The sequence below is a fragment of the Castor canadensis genome, chromosome 6, assembly GCF_047511655.1.
Source record: "Castor canadensis chromosome 6, mCasCan1.hap1v2, whole genome shotgun sequence".
NCBI classification, from domain to species: Eukaryota; Metazoa; Chordata; class Mammalia; order Rodentia; family Castoridae; genus Castor; species Castor canadensis.
In genome coordinates, this window is record NC_133391.1 from 168606231 (window position 1) to 168630366 (window position 24136).

General features: G+C 37.9%; 1 protein-coding gene across 7 annotated transcripts in view; it reads left to right on the forward strand.

Moving 5' to 3' along the window:
- Ctnnd2 (catenin delta 2) overlaps positions 1 to 24136 on the forward strand; it is an 858282-nt gene that overhangs the window by 793322 nt on the left and 40824 nt on the right. For all 7 annotated transcript variants that reach the window (XM_074077729.1, XM_074077725.1, XM_074077730.1 and 4 more), the window contains 2 exons: positions 17891 to 18101; positions 23412 to 23496. In XM_074077729.1, the coding sequence (XP_073933830.1) occupies positions 17891 to 18101; positions 23412 to 23496 (296 nt within the window). The remainder of the gene's footprint in view (positions 1 to 17890; positions 18102 to 23411; positions 23497 to 24136) is intronic.

A 24136-nucleotide genomic window follows, 5' to 3' on the forward strand; every position in this document is an offset into this window, starting at 1 on the left:
TGTAGTACTAGTGATTGATATGTAAACATAATAGTAGGTACAGTGGCAAAGATAGCTGGGTGGCCCAGACCTAGGCCTCAGAATCCTAGGTCTCTAGCAAGGGAATGGACATTGCGCTCAAAACCGTGTTCTCTATTCAGATAAATTTGAAGAAATCTGGGTTAAACTAAGATAACCAGGTGGCTGCGTTTTGTCTAACTATTAGATGGCATGGAGCCTCTACTTTGCTGATACACACTAAATCTGGAAGTAGTGATATAACTCAATGACACTGAGTATCAAGTACAGCATTTTCTGTACTTGCATCAAGTACTTGCTTCATGAAACCCTTTTTAGCACATAGCATCTTGTAGAACTTCTGACTCCCTGGACCTGTCACAGAGGTGGGATGTGAATGCAATTCTCAAAGGTCAAAGCACTATTGCATCTTATGTTTTGTGATCTAAGGGACCAGCTCAATGGTTTATTAACTTATTGTAGAAATAGGGTTATTAGATACATCCTGTCCTCAGTTTATACTATTATTGGAAAGGTAAATAGATACACCAGTTAACCAGCTGTAATGTTCATGAATGTTTGTAGAATGCCTGGCTGAATAAATGAATGACAGAGGTATCACAGTGGGGGCGGGCAGAACTTTACCTGCAAAAGAGTTCAGAGAAGGAGCGAAGAGGGTTAGAGAGGAGAGGGGAGTTTTTGCCTAAGGGACAGACAGGAACCAAAGCTCAAGAGACAGCTCTGCAACCTGGCACATCTTTAACTCTCTTGGCTGCTATGTAAATTGGACATTATACCTCCCTTTCTTACCCCTATGGCAATGCTAAGCAAAAATGGGAATAATAGATGTGAAAGTTCTTGAAGAAGTTAGACCACTGTGTGACGTAACCCATGAAAAGTAGCATATGAAGAAAAGCACTAGATGACTTCCTCTCCTGGTATCCTCAATTGAGACTAATTGTTATTTTGGCAGTGTTGCAAATTAATTTGAAAAATGAAGAATGAGGGAATGTGATTTTATAATTCATCACTAGGCTACCTGAAGCAATCAAGGTATTGTCCCAATGGGCTCAGGTCACTAATCAAATTTTAGTTTTTATTCCTGAATTTTTTTTTCTGATGGGAAAAGTGATCTCTTCCTGTCTCAGGCAGGCCATTATCTTCTGAAATTTTTGTGTTAGGAGAATACTTGGGTCTTTGATAGATTGTAATCTGACCTAAAAATAAAAAGTCCTTTGTAGGTTCTTTCCTGAAGGTAGGATCATTTAAGGTTAAGTTTTCTTTACTTCCTTTCTCCTAAAAGTAGACAGTGAATTGAGATAATTATTTTTTAGCCCTCATGCTTAATATTTAATCAAATTATTTAAATCCTGTTAAAATGTATCCTATCCGTTGCTTGCCTCATTTTCAATATTTCTCAAAAATCAATTTATTTCTGGTTTTAAAAGGTGCTTCAACAAACCTCTTGTTAATTAACTGTCATTTTTATTTTTAGAATCATTCTTATACCAGTTAAATATGCATATCTGAGCCACCTTCTTGCTGACTTTTCTACTCATTTCCTTGTAGTTCTTGACACTTCAACAATGTGAGAATTTCTCAGGATCTAATTCAGTGAATTCTTCTGGATGAAACCTAAAGGTGCCAAAAAATATAAATCCTTTAGTCTTCTAAACAGATGAAATAGGTTACTTTTGTGGGAGGGGGGGTTTAATAACTCTTGAAAGAGCTGCATAGCATACACTGCAAATCTATGATATTCTGCCTTGTTCAATATTATTTATTTTTCCGAAGGTTGAGTTAGTCTTTGAATCATTATCTTGGGCCAACTGCTTATCAATTCAAGCATGTGAAATAGGTTCTTATACATGTTACAACTCAATACTTGATTTTTAAAAACAAAGTTTTTAGAAAAAAGCATAAGGAACTTTAAGGTATCTTTTTGAATTTGTCTCAATCTCTACCAACACCAGCCACTGGAGTGCCTGGCTCTAACTGGTCTCTTCTTACTATGCCTTCCCCTCCCCCTTTCTCTCTTTCTATTTGTATAAATCTCAAATCAACTAAAACAATGGGCAGATGCATAAAAGAAGGTTCATTTAAAAAGAATACATCTCAGGAAATATTTGTTCTAATCCAGCTCACAAAGGGGTAGATGCGGAGATGAGCAAGTTCCAGGTGTGGGGAAAGGGACTTGCATGAGCCAGTGTTGCCACCACCATTTGCCAGTGTGCAAAAGGGCTACATGAAGACAAGGCATCAAGAAGAGAAAGGAATTTTTACTTCTGAATTATCGCAAGGGGGCTGGCCTTTCACATTTAGGATAGAAAAGCACATGGCTACTGTGGTTTAGAAGATTGTGTGTAGTCAGGTCATGCTGCTTGCACAGAAGCTCTCCCATCAGAGAGCCACATCCTCTCATGTTGGTTGTCAGTATCAGAGATCAAGTTGACAAGGAGTCAGCCATTGGTAGGAAACAGCTCAGAGACTCACGATTTGGGACTGGAACTAGAGAAGCAAATGTGTGGTTTTCATTTTCGCTTTTCTTCCTTTTTTTGCTTTGTGGCCCTGAGTTGATCTTCTGTGTTGTGTTGTTTTTTCTGTTTTCTTGAGGACCACATGGTGTTCACACTGTCCTGATGGAGGCAGAGCTGAGGACCATTCTTCCTTAATAGTCCCTCCTAATGCTGAAGCCCTGACTCTAAAATGCAGATCTAATCTCACAAATGTTTGTTTAGCAGCTTAATTTGATGGTTTGTCTCATCTGACCATCTGTGTAGACATAGGTGTAGCAAGCAGTGTTGATTCATTCACAAAGGCCCCTTTGGTTATCAAAGTGAGATCTGTTATGATATTAAATCTCAAGAGTTAGCTTGAGTTTTGTGGTCATTTTTATGAGGCAGAAATATTTTATTTTCTCTCAGCTCATCTACTGCGATCAGAAACCCAGAACAATGATGTGCAAGATTGACCTCTTCTTGGTTTCATCTCCGTATGACTTGGAGATGATTCCAGCTCTGAGCTCAAAGTTTTCAGTGTTTCTGGCCATACTACCTGTAGGGCTGGGTTCCCTAAGCCATGTTCTGGGAGGATATTGTAGACATCAATTCTTCATACAAAATGTACTGGCAGTTTAATGGACTTGTCATGTCTAATTAAATTATATTCGCCTTTAAACCTCACATCTTTGGCATGGTCATGGTTACAGATTTGATTTACTTAATTACATTCTGGTCAAAAGGAGGACAGAGTCTTACATTATATACCATAAAACCTGTAGTCAGTGAAAGTACACAGATTAACGAAGGCACTTTTTATATACTTTAACTATTGTGTAAGTTGGTAGACAGACCCACTGACAAGTATACACTGATTAGTTTATATTGTTATATTTGCAGAACTATTACTATTCTTAGCTTTTCCTGACAATTTACTATCTTATATCTGTTTTAGGAACTTTCAAGGGTTTTTTTTAATGAATTCTGAAGAATTGATTAGAAGATTCCATTTTAAAAATGCTACATTCTAAATTTTACAAGCATAAACTGTTAGGTAAAGCATTTAAAAAACAGCAAGTTCAAAGAAGAGTTTTATAACATGCTCAATTCAAAATATAATGTTAACCACAATTAAATGTGTTCCATGTAGGTAACGAATGCTTGTTTCGTTGATCTTGGATTAGTAAGCACTTTGGTTTCTCAGTGTTGTCTGAGTGGATGTAAATGAGTTCTGGAAATCCTGACCCAATCCCTTGGCAGTCTGAGAGATGCTGGTTAGTGGTGATGAGGTCAGTTCAGCTAGGGATGCCTGTGACCCAGGTCCTGTTTATTGTACCAAGTGTGAGAGTTGCTAATCAGGCTACTTACGGCTTCTTCTAGCAGACTGCACTGTGGCTTTAGCAGAGGTCTTTAAGCGAGCATGAGGGAAAACCAGGAGCTCCCTGCTGACGAGCTATGGTCATATTCCCAGCAAAGCCAATGATACCAAAGCTGAGGTGAGTGTGACAGCGTTAGGGGTTGGTGACTGGTGACTCTGTGAGAGTAAGCATATATTAGACACAGGGAGAGCACCAAGAAGGTTCAGAGCCTTTTAATTCATCCTGTTAGCTACTACCTCCAACTGAAAGACTTTTAATCCAGTGAATGAACTCTCTCTTTAAAAATGTCATTGACTGTTGTCGTACTGTTCTTTAAATGAAATGGGAGCGTGCTTCTACCTGAAACGAAAGGTTCATCTCTGCTGAAGCACGTTCATAATGACAACGTTTCATAAGCAAAGATCTTTTGCTAAATATTAATTTAAAAGTTTTAACTCTAGGATTTTCACAAGTGAGGGAATTTTGCTAAAAGTGAAGAGAAAAAAACACCCCAAAACCGACAAAAACAAAAAATCCCCAAAATGACAAGCTCTCAAAGTAGGAGTATTTCGGTGTTAAGAGAAGCTCTTGCTGTTTAAGCATAAACTATTCCTCATGCTGAGAGCAGAGTTTATATGTACTCAAATATTGATGTATCATTTTAACAGAGGTAAAACTCCATTCCGGTTTTTTTATTTTTGTATACCACATTTTGTAACATTTGCAGTAAAGAATTCACCAGCCTTTTCTCTATGTGGTCAGTAAACTCATAAACATAAAGCCAACTTTATAAAGGTTTTTTGACACACTTCAATTTTCTTCAGACTCATTATTTGTAGCATTATAAACCAGGCAAAAGGCTTCACTTCTTTTTATAACTTCTTTTTATAAGCTTTTTATAACTTATTAAATACTCGAAATATTACATATTATTAGCTTTCACAGAGTATCACACCACTAAACATTTGTAATTACCTAAAACATTCTCTTTTGTAAATAGAAAATCTTCCATTGTTTTGTTTATACATTCATATTATTTCATTATTGTACCTAGTATATGGCAGTAGACAGAATATCAGCCCCCAAGATGTCCAACGCCTCATCTCCCCCAAAATGTGAATATAATATCTTGTGTGACAAAGGAAAATGAAGGTTACTAATTGGCTAATCTTGAGCTAGGGAGAAGGACCTGGATGGCCCCAGTGGACCTAGTGAAGTTACACAAATGCTTAAAAATGGAAAAGGTGTTATGGGGTATCACCAAAAGAGTCAGGGCAGCACTGTGATTTCAGAAAGATTCAATCCCACAGAAACTCTGAACTATGTTGTTAGTTTTAAAGACAGAGGAAGAGGGCTACGTGAGAAGGAATACAGGTTGCTTCTAGAAGCTGGAAGAGACAAAAAGAAAAAACCATATTCTCCAGCTTCCAGAGAACACAGCCCTGCATTTTAGCTCAATGAGACCCCTATTTTGCTTGTAAATGACAGAACTGTTTTGTATGTGTCATTACATGTGTGGCAATTTGTAATAGCAGTCATAGAAAACTGAAGCATGTAGCACCAATTACTCATATTAGTTATAGCTTTTTAGTTTATAACAAAGTAGCAGAGTTCTGTTTCCTCACTGCCACAGAGAAGGCTAGAAGGCAGGTGCCTGAGAACTATGTCACAAGCCAGTACTCCAAAAGATCAGCTGAAATCCAGGGAAGCCACACGTGACACACAAACTCACAGTGTGCTTCTTCCTGCCATCCTACATGTGCTAGTGTATCTCATGAATGGCAACATGAATGTCATAGTGACAACAAAGCCAGACAGTTGCACATCTGTAAAGCAACTGAAAGTGTATGTGCACATATATGTGCATGTGTTTGGCGACCTATGTTGAAGCAAAAATGGGACATTAAAATTTTTACCCTTCAGAGAAGTGAAATGGGATACCTTAACTCACAGAATTTGTGCTGTTATATAAGGCAAAGACGAGCAGACCGTTAGAAAACATCAGTTATTAAAATTCAACATATTTAAACACCTGTTTACTTTGTACCATTTTAAATAAACAATGTCAGCTTATCTGGCTAATCCACTCAGAATTGGAAATTTACATAGTCCATATTTATTTATAAATTAGGAAATAAATGTAATCTTGTGTAAAATAGATTAGTCTAGCCAAAGAGTTATGATATGTTAAAAATCAGGGAGAAGATACATCTCCATTCTCATCCTAAAATTGCCAGTCTAACTTTTTCAGAGACTCACCTTACCTAAAAATATAACATAAATTCTTTCTACCTTAGCTAACAAATAGTCATTAACGATCCTAAAGTGTCTTAGCACTATTTTTTCCTTTGTCAATCCACCGACAACTTGTATGTTGCTTTACTTTTTAACATAGCAAACAAGGCCATTCATTTATTGAACTTGTAAAACTTCCTTGTATTTCACTTGGAAAACAGCTTTGGTAAGAGAATTTTTTTCCTTTAAAGACCACAATGGAAAGTATTCTGAGACAATGCTTTTATTGGAATTTTTTTTTAGTTCTCTCCTTATAATTTTATAGATAAGGACTCACTTGTTAACCTAAGCCAATTAAATCAGGAGATCCTTTTATCAATTTCATCCAGAGAACATAAAAATCACACAAATCTCAACATAGAAAATGTTTATACACACATAAAAAGGAATCCCCTCAAATTCTTGGACAAGCTGGAGAGTTCACATGGAGTTCTCCCTGTTGAGTATATGCTATTTTGTGTACTGCTTCTCAGGTCCAATGTAGGTTGAACCAATGGGGTAGCTTTAAGGTTACTTAATACCTTACTGTTAGTACATAAAACTTTTTTTTATCATCCTATGCTTACCTGGCACATTTCTTATTTCTATGGAACTTTCCTAATTTTAACTTTTTTATTTTGAAGTAATTATAGATTTCCAGGAAATTGCATTGCAAAGATAATGCAGAAAATTTCCATGTATTCTTCTCCCAGTTTCCCTTAGTGATCGCATCACATAAAACTAAAATAAAATGCTGAAATCAGGAAATTATATATCAATAGATATGTATAGTACAAAGGCATTCTATCACATCCAGATTTGTGTAACTATCACTGCCACCAAGACACATCTATTCCATCAACCCGACAATATTTGTAGTACTACCCTTCATGGTCACTTTCTCCTCCACTACCCCAAACTCCTGGCAACCACTAATTTGTACCCTATCTCTGTAATTCTATTATCTTAAGAATGCTATATAAATGGAGTCTTTTGATGTATGCCCTTTTCAGATAGGCTTTTTCACCTGCATAATGCCTTTGAGATTTCATCACTGAGTACTATTCCATCTATTTTTGTTGAGAAGCAAAAAGCCATGCATTCAGAACCTTCCAAATGTATCCAGAGGTCAGAGATCTCTAGGCAAGCCAGGAGAGACCTTTCTCATGTCAACAACCATTCAAACATTTTCACTAATCAAGCAATACCATCTTAAGTGCTTCACCAATTTGGTCTGTAAGTCACATAAACCAGTTTTAAAATACAGATGTTTACATATATTTTCTTCCCTTTAATAATAGACTATTTAAGTGAGATATCTTTATGGTATACAAATGACTGGTTTCAATGATAAACTAGGCACCAGAAACTTCAAAAAAAAAAAAAAAAAGGAGAGACAGAGGGTCCCGTGACTATGCACAGAGCATTGTGAAAGACTGACATCCTTCCAGTGCGAAGAGAAGAAAAGCTTTTTCATGGTTGTCCATGAAAAGAGATCCAGTCACACAGAAATCAGCCCTTCACTTTCCCATCCTCAGCCATTGGAAAAAAGTAAACTCAGAGTGGAGAGAGAATTGGGAGCTGGTGAAGGAGAAGGAAACGCCAAAAATCTGTCCCTCACTTAGACCACAATCACACTGACACAATCGTCTCAGATAACGATTTTGAACTCTGGAGTACATTGAAGGCTCCTAACTTCTAGGGAAAGACTTGGTCAGTAAATTGTGGTCAATTTTGGTTAATTTCAGGTCTTACCTTTGCAGTTATTACAACATCCCTTCAACCTCAGTCCTGTGGCAGGCAGCTAGCTCTGTATGTTCCAAAAGCAGCTCACACACAGCTGCCATCATCGGGGTTGAAACAAAGGATCCAGTCTTGCAAATATTGGATCTGTGCTTTATGCTGTTAGCTGCTTCTGATGACAGAGATTCAGACAGAGCCAGCAGCCATGTTGATTGTGTGCACACACACACGCACACACGCACACACACAGTGATTGCAAGCCCCTCATCTTTGGCTGAAGTGATTTTCAAGGGGTTTGAAGGTCTGACACACATCTTCCCCCATTTCTTTTTTCCTTTTGCTTCTTTTGGGGGTCAGTCACTAAAGACTAGAAAGTTCAAAGGCAGCTGCATAGATGGGGGAAATTAGAGAGTTACTGTGCATTCCCAAGGAAAGACACAGCCTCAGAGAAGCCCTGTGGAAACCTTTCACTTATACCTCAGGTTGTTCCACAGTAGGAATACAGAGCACAATAATAAAAAATAAGACAAAAACCCTGGGAAAGGGGAAGAATCTGATTTACAGAGTTATTACAGTAGAATTTCTAGTTTACAAAAAAAAAAAAAAGAAAAAGACAAGCACTACAAAGAAGCAGGGAAGTATGGTCAGTTCAAGGTATAAAAATTAACCAACAGAAACTGTTCCCAGCAGTTTCTGACCTAGTAGTTTGGCTGACCTACTAGACAAAGATTTAAAACAACCATCCTAAAGACGCTCAAAGAATTAAAGGAAGATAAAAGTCAAAAAGATGACCTGTGAACGAAATGGAAACTATCACTATAGACACAGAATGCCTAAAAGAAAAAAAAGTACAACAACTGCAAGGAAAAAATTTAATAAAGGAACTCAAAGGCAGAAGAAAGAACCAAGAAACTTGAAGGTAAGACAACTGAAATTACTGAGCCTGAAGAACAAAAAGAAAAAGACTGAAGAAAAGGAATAGAGCATAATGGATCTGTGTGGCACCATCATGAAGATGAACATACACACATGAGAGGCCCACGAAGACAGAAAGGGGAAGAAATTGTTATAAGAAATAATGGCTGAAAATTTTCTGATTTGATGGAAGACATGAATAAAAACATTCAAGAAATCCAACGACATCCAAGTAGGATAACCTTCAAGAAAGTCATACCAACACACAATCAAATTATCAAAAGACAGGGATAAAGAGAATTGAGAAAGCAAAAAAAAAAAGGAATAACTTTTCATATACAAGAGATCATCAATAAAGTTATCAGATTTCTCATAAAAAAATTTGTGGTACTAGGGCTTGAACTCAGGGCCTCCACCTTGAGCCACTCCACCAGCCCTTTTTTGTGAAAGGTTTGTTTTCAAGATAGGGTCTTGCAAACTATTTTCCCAGGGTGGCTTTGAACTGTAATTCTCCTGATCTCTGCCTTTTGTGTAGCTAGGATTACAGGTGAGAGCCACCGGTGCCCAGATTATCAAAAATTTTAGAGATAAGTCAGCATGCTAATATATTCACAGTGTTAAAAGGAAAAAGAAACTATCAACCAAGAATCTGGTATGCAGCCAAAATGTTCTTCAGAAGTTAGGGAGAAGTTACACAGTCTACACAAACACTACTAGACATTTTCTGTAAGAAATCCTACAGGGAGTCCTGCAGGTTGACATGGAAGAACATTAGACAATAATTCACAGCCACAAGAAGAGAGAGAGAGAGAGAGAGAAGGAAGGGAAGGAAGGGAGGGAGGGAGGAAAGACATAGGCAGTTACAAAAGACAGTAGTAGCCAGATGCTGGAGGTTCACGCTTGTAATTCTAGGTACTTGGGAGGCTGAGATTGGGAGGGCAAAGACCATGGGCAAATAGTTTTCAAAACCACATCTCCAAAATAACCAGAGCAAAACGGACTGGAGGTGTGGCTCAAGCAGGAGAGTGCTTGCTTTGCCAGCTTGAAGCCCTGAGTTCAAACCCCAGTCCCACCAAATACATACATGCATACATACATGTACACATACATATATACATTTATATATACATACAAGACAATAGTATTGTCACAGTGGTTTAGAACTCTATTTTTTGTTTTCTATTAGTTTAAGAGACTAATACATTTCAGGAAAAAATGATTAGCATATAAGCTAACTTTATGGTAACTTTGGTTTGGTCCTTCAAATTTTGTCTTCTACATAATTTAAGAGACTCATGGATTTTAAAAGTAATGATCAGTTTGGGTTTTCTAGTACATAATGTAAAAGGTATGATTCTGTGAAATCAGTAACTGAAAGAGTTAGGATGGAACTGTAAATGAGGGAGTTTTTGTATGTTATGGAAGTTAATCTGGTATGAATTCAAATTAAAATGTTATAGCTTTAAGATGTTAAATGCAATCCCCATGGTAACCACAAAGAACATAGTTAAAGAACACATACAAAGGAACATGAGAATTAAAATATTTCACTACAACGAGAACAACTAAATAAAAAGAGAGTATAATTCAGTAAGGCAGGAAATAAGAAACAGAAAGCAAACAGAAAAATGGCAGAAGTTAATTCCTTCTCTATCAGTAATTAGGTTACATGTAAGTGGATTAAACTTTCCAATTAAAGAGAGAAATCAATGGTACATTAAAAAAACTTGATCCAACAGGTCCTGTCTTGGGATTGGTACCTGTGGGAGAGGGGGAGGATATAAGGAAAGGGTGTAGGAGGGTGAGTATGGTAGGAATATAATGTACTCATATATGAAAATGGAAAAATGAGACGTGTTGAAACTATTCCAGGAATGGGGGGAGGGGACATAATGGAGAAGGATGGAGGGAGTGAATTCAACTATGAAATATTGTAGGAACTTCTGTAAATGTCATGATGTACCCCAAGAACAATGGTAATATGATAATAGAAAAAATTCACACATATAAAAAATAAATCATCACCAGTGATAATTCCCTTGCCCACAACTAAAAAAAAATTCTAATGAATGGGCTCAGGTGCCTGCAGATATATAGATATAAATATAGATATAGATATAGATAGATAGATAGATAGATAGATAGATACAGATATATACACATCTTGATCCAACCACATGTTGGCTATAAGAGACTAACTGTCGATCCAAAAACCCAAATAGATTGAAATTGATGGCATATTTGTATCTCCATATTCATAGCAACATTGTTCACAGTGGCTAAAATGAAGAATCAAGCCAATTGTCCAATGATAGATAAATGCATGCATAGTACATAAAGACACAGAAGAAGAAAGGAAGCTCTAGCATGTTTCAGCATGGATGAATCTTAAGGACTTTAAGCTAAGTGAAATAATCCAGTCACAGAAAGTAGAATAGGGGTACCCCATGGATGAGAGACGGGTGAAAGGAAAATTTTGTTCAATGGTATAAAGTTTCAATTTTTCTAAGATGAAAGAGTTCTGGATATGGTTGGTGGTGGTGGTTGTACAATAATGTGAGTGTACTTACCATCACTGAACTATTCCCTTAAATGGACAAAATGATAAAGTCTATGTTTTGTGTTATTTTACAATAAAAAAATTTAAAAGAATATAATTTCAGAGGCTCTCAGCAAAAACTCATAGATTAGGTGTAGTAGCTACAGAAACAGGGAGATCAAAGAGGTATTAAGACTCCAAGACAAAGGAATTGTGGTGTTCCTGATCTATGTGATCCTTTAAAAAAATATCAATTCTCTAATAAGTTGGGACATTTGAGTTTATTAAAAGTACACAAGAAAGATGAAGTACGTAGAGGACTCTATCAATGATTGAAAGAATTACATAATAGTGTAGGAAAGGACTCAAATTATTTCTGTTGTCTGCCACCTTACAGAGCACAAGTGGTTAGGCCATAAAACCACTACTCAATATTCCTCCACCAGTGGGTAGTGAAGTAGTAGTATACACATCAATAGCAGAAATTAGCTTAGTCCAGAAATAGAAGTAGAAACATCCACAAATAAACCCAACAGAGAGACAGAAAGAGTTAGCAAGAGCAAAACTCCATTACCCTGTCATGAACACCCCACCATCTCCTATTCTCACAGTGCCATGGCAGGGAGCCCTGTTAGGGGACAGCACAGTTTTGAGGTCTCCTGTGTGAGTCCATCGAAGGTACCCTGGTGTGCCCAGTGACACTCATCAGAAGATTCCAAGAATGAAGCATGATAAAAAAAATAAATAACTGACTTGCAAATTTTAAAAACCTAAATTTAGAAAATGAATTTACTAAGTACAGCATTTGGAGAAAATATACACACAGAGGAAAGGGGAGCAAATTTCAAGTCTACTCTTGGTCTATAAAGGATGGAAGCAGGAGGTTTTTCATGCAATTATAATATCTCCAGCCATTATCTCCCACCAGAATTGCAAAGTCAGAGATAAAGTCATTTCTATGAGAGAACCTAGATTCTTCTAGTAACTTAGAAGAAATGACCAAAGGATTCACTCTTATTGGGAAGGGTAGCAAGACAGTGGCCTGTGTGGTAATGATGGCTTTGTATTATGTTTTGATATGAGAGAGCAAGGTGCTTTTCTCAACTTTTCTCTTTTAAGTTGGGCTTCTGTGATAGTAAATCATGGGAACCACATTTATTCCAATAGAGGCAAGGCAAGGAATCCACCTTGCTTCCACAAATCTAGGTGTCCTTTGACCCTAAAAGCCTGTTCTCTCTGTAATGGGATTTTGTCCTATGATTCTTTCATATAACTAATATTTTTTCTTTCCTTTTTTTTTAACTAAAGATTGAACCCAGGGTCTTGTGTTTGCAAGGCAAGTGCTCTACCAACTGAGCCATTCACACAGTACTTTTGTTTTTATTTTGTTTGGGGGCCAGTGTCTCACTACCTTTGCCCAGGCTACTCAAATGGCAATATTCCTGTAGCTGATATTACAGGCCTGCGCCATCACACTTGATCCATCTTTTCCATATATTTACATTGCTGTGACAGAACACCTGATGGTAGATCATTTTTAAAGAAGGGGATTTTATTTTGGCTCAGGGTTAGAGGCTGTAAAGTCCAAGATCCTGCAGCTGCATGTGGTGAGGCCTCATTTTGCTTCATCTTATGATGGAGAGAGGAAAAGCAAAAAGACAGAACATAAATAAGGGACAGCTTTACTTGGTAACAACTCAAGGGTCTCACCACCTCTCAAGTTCCCACTGTGAACTAAGTAGTCTAAGAATCAGCTTAGGTTGGGTCTTTTCTGTCAAATGATTTAATCAGTACCGACCACTGTTACAAATGTTAGTCTCACTAACTCATTTTTCTTATATGCTTCATAGACTCTGCTTAACCTAATAAATGTTTCTGTTAAGAACAAAGGGTTGTTTTCCTTAGCCAGGCAAGTTCCTGTTTCTACTAGATGCCCTGGTTCCAAAGTTGATAACCTGACAGTTATTACTTCCCTAAACTTTTGAACTTTGTCTCCAGAGCCCCTTTCCCTGACCTGTCCCTTTTCCAATTAGCCATCTTGAAACCTGCCCAATCCAGGCAAGGGGCAGGATTGCATTAAAGATAAAACCTGAGAGGACTTCCTGCCCAGTGTGCTTGTTTACCAGACTCTGTCAATTTACCTTCTGCAGAAGTAAATTTTGTCCAGCCCAGTGACTTCCGAGTTGTGTGTCCCCCACCCTTTCTCTCTCTCTCTCTCCACCCAAATATCACGAAGATGTTTCTAACAACATGAGGATTCCATATCACCCAGGGGACCATGGAGACCCCTTCCTCAGGGAGATGCATCCCACTGCCTTCTTGTGGTGGCCCCAGAGGTGGAGGAATCTGCTATCTCTGTGGCCAAAAACAAACTCAAAATCAAAAATCAGTTGACAACCACACAAAAAGAGGGGCCAACCCAAATAAGTACTGCAATGACCAAACAATTCCATACACAGACTAAGGTAAAAAAAAATCGTCTCTCTCTTGTGACACCCCAATGTATCACTATGGGTTTCAATGGGTACAAGCTGTACTCAAATCATTGTATAACTAATTTTCGATGCTTCTCTTTGTATAAAAAAAACCCAACTTGTTCATTATTAGTAAGCTTCAAAATTCATTTCACTACCTACTTCATCTGTCCAGCTAGAAATCTCTGAGTCATCCCTCCTTCTTTAACCTCAACATTTCACTGGACTCCAGTCCCTGTCAGTTGGAATCCCCATCATGGCTGCTTCATCTCCCAAGGTCCCTGCCTTGTAGTCAACAGGTCCTTATTGTTCGGGTCCTGAAATACTGCAGTGAGCTACTCTATGACCTTCAGTCTATACCACTCCTTTATCTAATTTTTAAACAAAATTAAAACCAGAAAGGAGCATAGTCATCTCCCACAGACTGCCAGCCCTACGGCCCCTTTTTTCAGGCCGGAGAAGTTTATTCTAAGACAGGTACCTCCTCTGCCTCATGCCAGGCTCAGGCCTCAGGGTAAGCCCTGTGCTCCTGTTTCCTCTGTATCCACAGTTCTCGGCAAGGCCACTGTTGAACTCTTGGTGCCCTTTGGGCACCCTAAACCTCTGAACAACTTGTTCCCCCTCCAGGTTCCTAGAGAGGCAGTATCTGCCTGTTGGCCTAGACACTGCCCTACTTAACCCTAGAAGAAGTCTACCATTCATTTCTCTCTCTAAAAAGGAAGGAAATTAACAATTTGATGAGCTTGATGGTGTCAAGCTGTGAAAATAAAAGTTTGTCCCACTCACATTGCAACTTCTCCTTATTGCCACTGTGACATAAAAAAGGAATTAACTCCTTTCAAGTTTGACTGAGGGATGAAGAGAAAAGGGACCAATATTCTTTTTATTGGATAGCAAGAATGGCTTCTTAGCTTTTTCTAGTGTTTACAAAAGGGATGAAAAAAACTGTAGGGCATGGAATGGTTATAGTAATAAGCCACCTTGAGTTTTAGTACTGATTTCTGTAGTTCAGACAAGAGAGTTGTTGTTAAGAAAAAGACCACATTTCTTTTCCCCCTTCAATCTTACTATGCTGAAACCTTCCTTCTTAATGTACCAGAATTCTTTTCGTAAAATAGCAACTTGATCTTATTGATCCCCTGACCTTCAGAAAGATCCTAACTGTCTACCTCCTATGTGGAGCCATCCAGCACCACCCCAGTCCAATTTAATCTCTCTCTTTCCCCAACTGCTGTTTTCAGCATGTAGCACGAGGTCACTTGTGGTAATTATTCTATCTCTCATATTTTCTTTCCTACCCCTAATTAGCCTCAGAGTTTCTAAACACTGAAAAGAGCTAAAAAGCTTTCCTTGCTGCCCAAATGTCCTGTGAAGACAGCGTTCAAATTCCAGTGTGAGAAAACAGCTTTTTTCATCACATAAACAAAGGCAAAAAAAAAAAAAGAGAGAGAGAATGCCCTTAAAGTAATTAGCAAACTTTGCTGAGAGGTCTTTTACTTATGGAATAATTTTACTTGATTTGTTTCTTCACTCAGATGTTCAAAAAATATAGACTGAAATGTATCTCTCCTGTTAAATAGGCTAAATGAAAAATCTCCAGTTACCTAGTAAAAAATCTGTGCACTCTGTTGGAAATATTAGAAATAAAATTATTCCAGTGAGTTTCCCCAACAGCTGACTTGTGGTAGGTTAAATACAGCAGTTGACTCCTGATCTTTTCTACATGGGGAACACATGGGAAGTGGTAGTGTTTGTATAACGCACTGGGGTGAGTGGGAAAAGCTGCTTAGTTGAGTGAGGTCCCTGCCATCTGAACATTATAGGAATATCTGTGTCTCATTCAGGGATCACAGTTTGGAAAGCCATGAAGAAACCACACATTCAAAATTATCTCACATCATTTTGTTGTTTTGTTTTGGTTTTTTTGGCAATATTGGGGTTGAACTCAGGGCCTCATGCTTGCTAAGCAGGCTCTCTACCACTTGAGCTACTCCACCAACCTCTGACATCATTTTAATAGTAACAACCAAAACTAAGAAATGCTGCCATCAAATCATCTCCCTCTCCACACTTTTGCTTTCAATCTTGACAGTGATCAAGGTCACAAAACCAGTCTTCCATACTCAGAAGTATGCCTCATTTGCACAATCAGTGAAATATTTTTGAGTTCTGTTGCTCTTCCTCCATCAACTTCCCTTATTTAAAAAAATAGAAGAAAAGGACACATCTTCTCACTTCTATGGGTTTCAGATTTGTCTTCTAATGGCTTGTGGTCAAATTTTCAGCATGCTGAGCTCGACAGAAGTAAACCCTTAGCCAGAGTTTAATCTGGTTTAATGATAAACAGATTCAAGCAAGTTGCTCAGAGAGCTATCCTGTAAAAAGTATCTTCTCCAAACTACTTAAGTGCTGTCATTAGAAAATAAATATGCGACATTTCAGAGTTTTTAGGCAAGGCACTTTTGTCAGATACTTCCTTTGCCATCATCACGTGAGTAAAGACACTTCTATTTTAGTAATTTAAACATCAGCATTTTCTGTCCAAGCTAAAACGAGCCACCTAAACATAGGATATGACCAGACACCAAAATCACTCAGACCTATGTTTTATTTATTACTGCCTGGAATTAAGATACTGCCTACTCACATGGGGTTCTTTGTCCTGCCTCCAGGCACCATGCACTGGAGAGTTTAGCAGCAAGAGAAGATAGCATTTAGAGATATGTTGAAGGCAAAATCTTTCAAATAGCTTTTGGGAGCTAGATACATATGTCTTATTGAGGGATGGAAGCTAAATAAGTGACCTAACTTTGGACACTTTCCAAGTACACCTGAAAAATTTAAGAACAGCCAGTTTTGCTGTGGGCACTCACTTACCTCCAGAAGTAAATTAAAGGAACAGAATTGGAAACTGCAGGTGGGATAAATTAATTGTCTTCCTGGGTTATTGATAATGCCTAAAGTGCTTTGTAAACTAAAATTTCTTCATAAATACGTCATTGTAAATACCTCTCTCTTTGAGAGTACCAAGATTAATAATGGCAAAAGTGAATTAAGGAAGCAGAGTTGGATTTTATTTTTCAACAAAGAAAAAGAAGTCAAATTTGTAAATGTTGCTTTATAGAACCAAGCAATAAAATCTCAGCAGAGAGACAAGATTACTCTAATGCAAAGCATACCTAATTGGATCATTTGTCCAGGTCACCTCCCCTGCTTTCAGTGTTTCTCTTTGCTTTACAGAGGTCAGAGCTCACACATGTGGCCATGCTCTCCTCATGTTTGTGATTTGACTCTTGTTAAATAGTACAGGTCCCAACGTAGCTCCTGCTAAATTATTTTTAAGGATCATCTTACAATTGCCATACATTTTCTTGGTTTCTGTGAATATTAAGGAGGAATTAATAACAGCTAACATCTATTGAGTCTGTGTCCATATTAATCATGGGTTATATGCTTTCCATACAATCTTTACAATAATCTTGTAAGTTATGTTCCGTTATTGTTTTTGCTTTACAGGTTAAAGAAATTGAGGCTTAGAGGCATAGAGTAATTTACCCAGTGATTCAATCCCACATTTATCTAGTATCCAACTTCAGGCATTTGCTATGAAGAAATGCATTTGGCCCTCTATATCTGTGGGTTCCTCATTCTTGGATTCAACCAACTGCATATTGAAAATATTCAAAAAAAATCACATCTGTATTAATCACGTACAGTTTTTTGTCATTATTTCCTAAACAACACAGTATAATAACTATTTATATCACATTTTATTTGCATTGGTTATTAAAAGTAATCTAGACTTGATTAAAATATAAAGAAGGATATGCATGTGCTGTTTTATATGAAAGACTTGACACAGATTTTGGTATCCACAGGGGTGAAAGAATGTCCTGACACAACACCTCATGGGTAACAAGGGATGTGTATACTGTATCTCTGCATATGTGTTTGAAATCACCCAGTAAAAAAAAAGTTCAGTGGTAGGAAACTGACAATATTGCAGTGGCATGGCCTCTTGTATTCTCTTTATCTCCCTCTTCTTCCAACTTGGCCTCTCCTCAACAGTTCCCTTCATTTTCTTTTCCGAAGGCAAATATGCCATGCGAGACCTGGTCCACAGGCTTCCGGGTGGGAACAACAGCAACAATGCAGCAAGCAAGGCCATGTCAGATGACACCGTGACAGCTGTGTGCTGCACCCTGCATGAAGTGATCACAAAGAACATGGAAAATGCCAAGGCCTTACGGGATGCCGGCGGCATCGAGAAGTTGGTTGGCATCTCCAAAAGCAAAGGAGACAAGTATGTTAGATGCTGACTTAATGTGTCTGTGTTGGTAGGACTGGTTTTGTCGTTGTTTGTATTTTTGGGTTTTGGTACACTTGAGGCATGTCCCACCCTTTCATTTGTATTTTGGTTTTCAGACAGGATCTTGCTAACTTTCCTCAGACTGACCTCAAACTCAGGATTCTTCTGTCTCCACCTCCCAAGAAGCTGGGATTAGAGGCATATGCCCACAAAGGGACTGGTTCTAAGTGTGCCTGTCATCTCCTGGTTATGGGTGGCACTATTGAATGTCACTGGAAAGCATTTGTCTCTGGTAATCAATTGAAAGAAATAGCATATAGTTTCTGTCTTCCAACCCCACCAGGAAGGCTGATTCTACTGATAATTTTGTTTTGATAAATAACTTGTGATTTAGTGACTGCTGTGATATTGGTAAAGTCAACTTGACATTCCAGCTTGCATGCTAATCGTTCCTTCAGCACAGAAAAGAAAGCCAGTTGAACCTGGGTTCATGAGATATCTTGTCATTGTTGTCCCTCTGTGGTCACATGTGTGAGTGTTGGTGGATACCTGTTCCTTTGCTCTGTTGCCTCTTCATGTTTGTATAGCAAGAGTAAGGATAGGGGGAAAAGACAGTGTCATGGAGCCAGAAAGAAGTCTGTTCAAATCCAGTACCTTTTCCTATTAGCTCTGGGATTTGGGGCAAACCATTTAATTTTAGAAGTCACTGTGCCTATACTTTATAATCCAAAATTGAGGGAGGTCTGTCATAATACATTTCCTGGAGTTAGTCATAATCAAGTCTGAAAAAATGAATAAAAATTTCCAAGGAGAGTGGTGAAGAAGGTCTTTTTGGCAAATGGAATAAAAAGAGGTAAGACTTGGTGTCAAAGCCACTGTGCCACACCACAAATGGAATGTCTTCCAATGTGATTTAAGAATCAAGGGTTGCAGAGGTTCCAGCTAAGTGGAGCTTGGGCTCCTGAGCTGCAGACACTGTGGGATGATGAAATCCATGTTGTTTTAAGTTACTGTGTTTGTGGTCATTCGTGACTCAGTAATAAAAAACAAATATCCAAAAAAGGGTGTCTTAGTGTATGCAACTGAAAACTATCTTCACCAGGCCAGGGTGTTAGTATATCAGTGAGCTATCAATTTTTACAGAAACCTTCACTAACCTTAATTAAATTTTGCCTTCTGGAAGTTCCTCAGTATAATCAAAGAAGATTAAAAGGATAAACCTTTGGTTATCAAGGACTTTCTACTTCCTGATTTTTCATTCCTTTACCTCTAAATGCTAAATAATTTCCCTTTGGTTATTAAAGACTGTGAGGAATGCACTTTGAGACACTCTGGAAATTCTGTCTCATTATTTCATTTAATTCAGTGTATTACTGATGTACTGTAAAAGTTTCAGGGTTTTTGTTTAAACACTCTGAGACCTCCAAATACATTCAAGCAGCAATTCAACATTAGGATTTGAATACCATCCTGTATCAAGGAGAGAAACCCCATTGGACTCATGCAACAATTGTGCAATTTAGATTGTTGCTTTGAATTATATTTGTCTGACGATGTTATAGTAACAACAAAAAAAAACTATCCCATGTAAGCAGGAAGCAGTGTTCTTCTCCAAATAGCTTCAGGAGACCTTCACGATCTCCAGTTGACATGCTTATCCATTTTGAACATTAAGAGCTTAATAAGTTATTGTTTTTAAAGGATGCACACATAAACACGCAGTAAAACCATAGTCCGCAAACACCCCATTTGTCTACAGTCATGAGACATTGGAAGATTAAAGTACATTCTTTGAACTTTAAGACCAATGAGCCTGGGGAGTAGTCTGACATATATCAATTTCCTTCAGCCATATGAGTAACCTTCAGCAGTAAGCAGCTCACAATGGGCCTTAAAGAGAAAAGACTTGGTGAAACTAATTAAAAAATCAATGAGGAAATAGTATGACATCCTTGTTGCCAGTCCAGGTACTTGCCCTGTTAGGTCTGGTCCAAGCTCAATTATTACTAATAGGGAAATTTTTTTCACTACAGATGACCTCATAAATGTCCTTTAATTTCACTAAAAATTTATTTATGGAATAGTCACTTGTTTCATCTACATATGTTTTCCCCAATGTCAAGAGCCTGGATTAATGAGTTTAATAACAAGTGTTGCCCAACTTGAAGTGTTGTTGAATTAAATCAAGCCTCTCCCCAGTTATAGTTCTCCTGCTTAGTCAGTGTTTGGCATTTTTTTATGTACTTTATCTCTTTCATCTATATACTTACTAACTTAGGAACCAAAATGAAGTTTTTATAACTTTGCATTTCCTACCTACTCACAATTTGGTAATTGTTTTCACTGCTCTTAAAACAAAATGAATCCGAGAGATTTGCTCCAAATCTTAGCATGAAACTCATCATTTATTGCTCAGTTCTATGATGACAGTATGCACTGAGATACACATGAATTTCTAGACTTGTTTTAATAAAATAGAAATTCTTTATTGGAAATAGACTTTTTGGAATTGGTATTGATTCAGTAACTGGAAATGATAGAGATGTCAAGTCACTTTAGTTGATTTATAAAATGCTCACAAGTACATCCACCCAAAATTGCTCTTAAAAAACTTAATCCCGGAAATCAGTTCAAATCTGATTTTTACTTGATAGAGCATGGGAAAGCATGCCTAGCTCTGAGTCTTCATTTTATGTATTTATAGATCTTACTTCAAATATGTACAAGCCTAGATATGAAATGATGTTAATGAATGAGACTAGTACTTACAGTCATAGTGTTAGGGGACCACTCCACTCGCTGGGCCTTGGGAACACAGCCAAGGGGACTGGTACTCTGGGATCCTACTGCTGGCATGACTGAGCTGCACAGCCCTGAGGACTGACAGCTTCAGAGAGCCCTGATTTGACAGCTCTGGCGAAGGTCAGACAGTGGGTGATTGTTACTGGCTCTTATAGGAGTCTCATACTCACCATTCTGAGTCTTGATAACTGATAACTTATTCTTTTCACATCATTTTAAACATCCTTATGGACATCTATTTTGTGGCATTTTTTCAAAAATATAATTTTCTGACTGACAATTATATAAGAAATATTGTTGAATGTGTCACTTTATTTTGTCACAAGACGGGAAAGCTATCAACAGCCTCCACTGTTACTTGTCAGTGAAGAACTGTATTGTGGCTTGAGTTATAATCACTTGTCACATTAGAAACACTCAATTGTGAAGTCTTTCAATCAATAGTTACAGTTTTTCAAGTGGATTTCTCTTCAATACCAGTCTAGTAGATGGATCAAAAATAAAACCAAGGAAGAAACCAATGTTTCTTTGACCTTCACATGCTATTATAACACTATGATGTATTGGCATTTTAATTGAGAGGTTAAAACCTGCTCTTCATTACACACAATCTCTATTTTGTAACTAAGCAAGAAGTAGAAACAAAATAACAGACTGTGTCAGAAAAAATTTTTCATACTAAATGTTTCTACTGCACTGTCACTACCTGAATATTAATATTACTCTAGGGTTGCCTCTCTATTGTCATAGTCAAATCTCTAGCTAACAGTGATAAAATACAACAAAACAGAGCATTTAATCTTTGTTTCACATTGATTATATAATAATAAAATGTACCTCTATCCCTATCCAAGAAAAGATTTAAAATTCTATGTCTTTAAGTCAAAGGAATTTAAAAATACCTTTGGACCAAGATATCATAAATTGTGAAATAATTAAACAATGATTCATTTTGGTAAGATAAAATAAATATTACTTTAATATTGCTAATCTTTCAAAGAGAAAAAAATGAAAATTTATATTAACACTATATTTTTCTTTTAAAGTGCTTGATATAATGCAACCAAAGTTAAACTCCATCTCAGAAATAAGTAACTGTTACTATTGCCCTTCAGTAAATGAAGTAAACTTAGTCTAAATTTTAAACATGTAAACCTCATGAAATACCATGCATTTTATCAGCCATTGCAAAATGCATGTCCTTCAAGGGTCCATTTACTTTGGCTCTCAGATCCGACCTCAACCATCTACTGTCTGCTCACTTTCTATTTCAAAGGCCGCTTTTTCAAAGGCCTCATTGGTTTCAATTCAAATATTGTTTTCAGTGGCTCCATCACCCCCTGCCTACCAGTCATATTCAGAGTTGGCCATCACCTTGGAGTCATCATGAGTGGAAACACCCTGTCCAACACCAGGAGTCACCATTCCAATGGTCCACAAACCATAGCCCACAGGCCAAGTCCACCCTCTGCTTGTTTTTATAAATAACCTGTCATTGGAACACAGCCATATCCATGTGTCTAATGATTTATGACTCTTCACGCTACAGTGGTAGAGTTGAGTGAGTGAGATCGTATGGCCCCCAAAGGCAAGGATATTTACTATCCGACCTTTCACAGAAAGAACAAGTGGCCCTAAAGTAGAGCGCAATGGCCATGACAGCCACTAGAATTGTGCAGCTTGTTGTGAAGTCAGCCCATTAGAATAAAGAGTGCCAGGTCATTAACAGGATCTGTGATCACTCAGGAGAATAACCTGCTAGAATTTGATTGAATGGAATCAACATATATTTATTGACTGAGTCTCTGCTTTTAGGTGTGAATTAGCCCTGAACCAAAAGGCAAAATATCTAGTTATATTTTCATAAAGATTTGAGAAAGAGTTAAGAGGCTCTCTCCAAAAGTTCCTATGACCTTGGTTACTCACTGGTGGCACTATGGTGCAGAGAACAGAACTTGGAGCGCATACAGGGCTTTGTTTACAGATTCTTGTTCATGTGCATTCATCTGCATACACAGAAGTGTGTGCCATGTCACACTCACTGCCAGTCTCCCATTCTTGGCATCAGCAGCAAGTGGAGGACAACTCCCTGTGATGTGCGGGTGTAGAGAGCAGACACCAGCTATGCTCTTGCACTTCAGTTGAAACTATGGATGTTTGCTTCTTATTATCCAGGTGTCACACAACACTGCCATCCAAACCCCTGAATCCAGCCCTTCCTTTTCACTTCCATTCTCTTTCTGCTCCATTTTGTAGTCAAACACCAAATCTGCTTTCTCAGTAAATGCCACTGCTCTTTGCATTGTGAAAATTCTTTGTAACACCTTCCTGTCTCTCACCCTTATTAATGTGTTGATGAGACTGGGGATTGTACTGCCCAGGCTGAGAGCGACAGAGTCAGAAAAGCCAGAAGGATGTGGATCTTGACATTTCCTGACAAGTCAGTGTGGGTTCTAGCCAGCTGCTACTCACCACCTGCATGTCCTGTCTTTTCTTTGTCAGACACTCTCCAAAGGTAGTCAAGGCCGCATCTCAGGTCCTAAACAGCATGTGGCAGTACCGAGATCTGAGGAGTCTGTACAAAAAGGTAAGGTGTGTTTACCTTCTTGACTCATCAGTGCACATGGGCCCCAGGCCCAGAGACGTGATAATACCTGGCCATACAAAAGGCATCACAGGTGTGGAGAGTACTTACCAATATGCACAGTAGCAGAAACAAGAGAATCAATGAAGCAGCAAAAAGAGGCCCTAAATGTCTTCCCAGTTCCATGAGATTTCTGGACTAAAGAGACCCACACTCAGAATCTTACCCCAAATCTTCTTTCTTGATTCCCTAAGGTATTATGATTTATTTTATTTTTAATTAACCTATAATAATTACATGTATGTATTGGACACAGTGTGACACTTCAGTACAAGTATATGTTATGTCATCTCAGGATATTTATCATTGCTTTATGGTAGAAGCATTCAAGATTCTTCTAGCTATTTTTAAATAAGATGATATAATATCATAAACTATACTAAATCACCTGTTTTCCTGAGCTTCTGCAAAAAAGTAATACTCAGGGATTTTGGAAAAAAAAAAGTTTCGACAAGTTCATCAAGTAATTTCGGAGAGGAAATAGAGAAACAATAAAAAGCCAATGAAGTCAAAAAGTATTTCAGCTTAGGAACAAGGAATAAAAGACCCAAATGCCTGACCCATGTGCTTAGCCCCTGAGGTT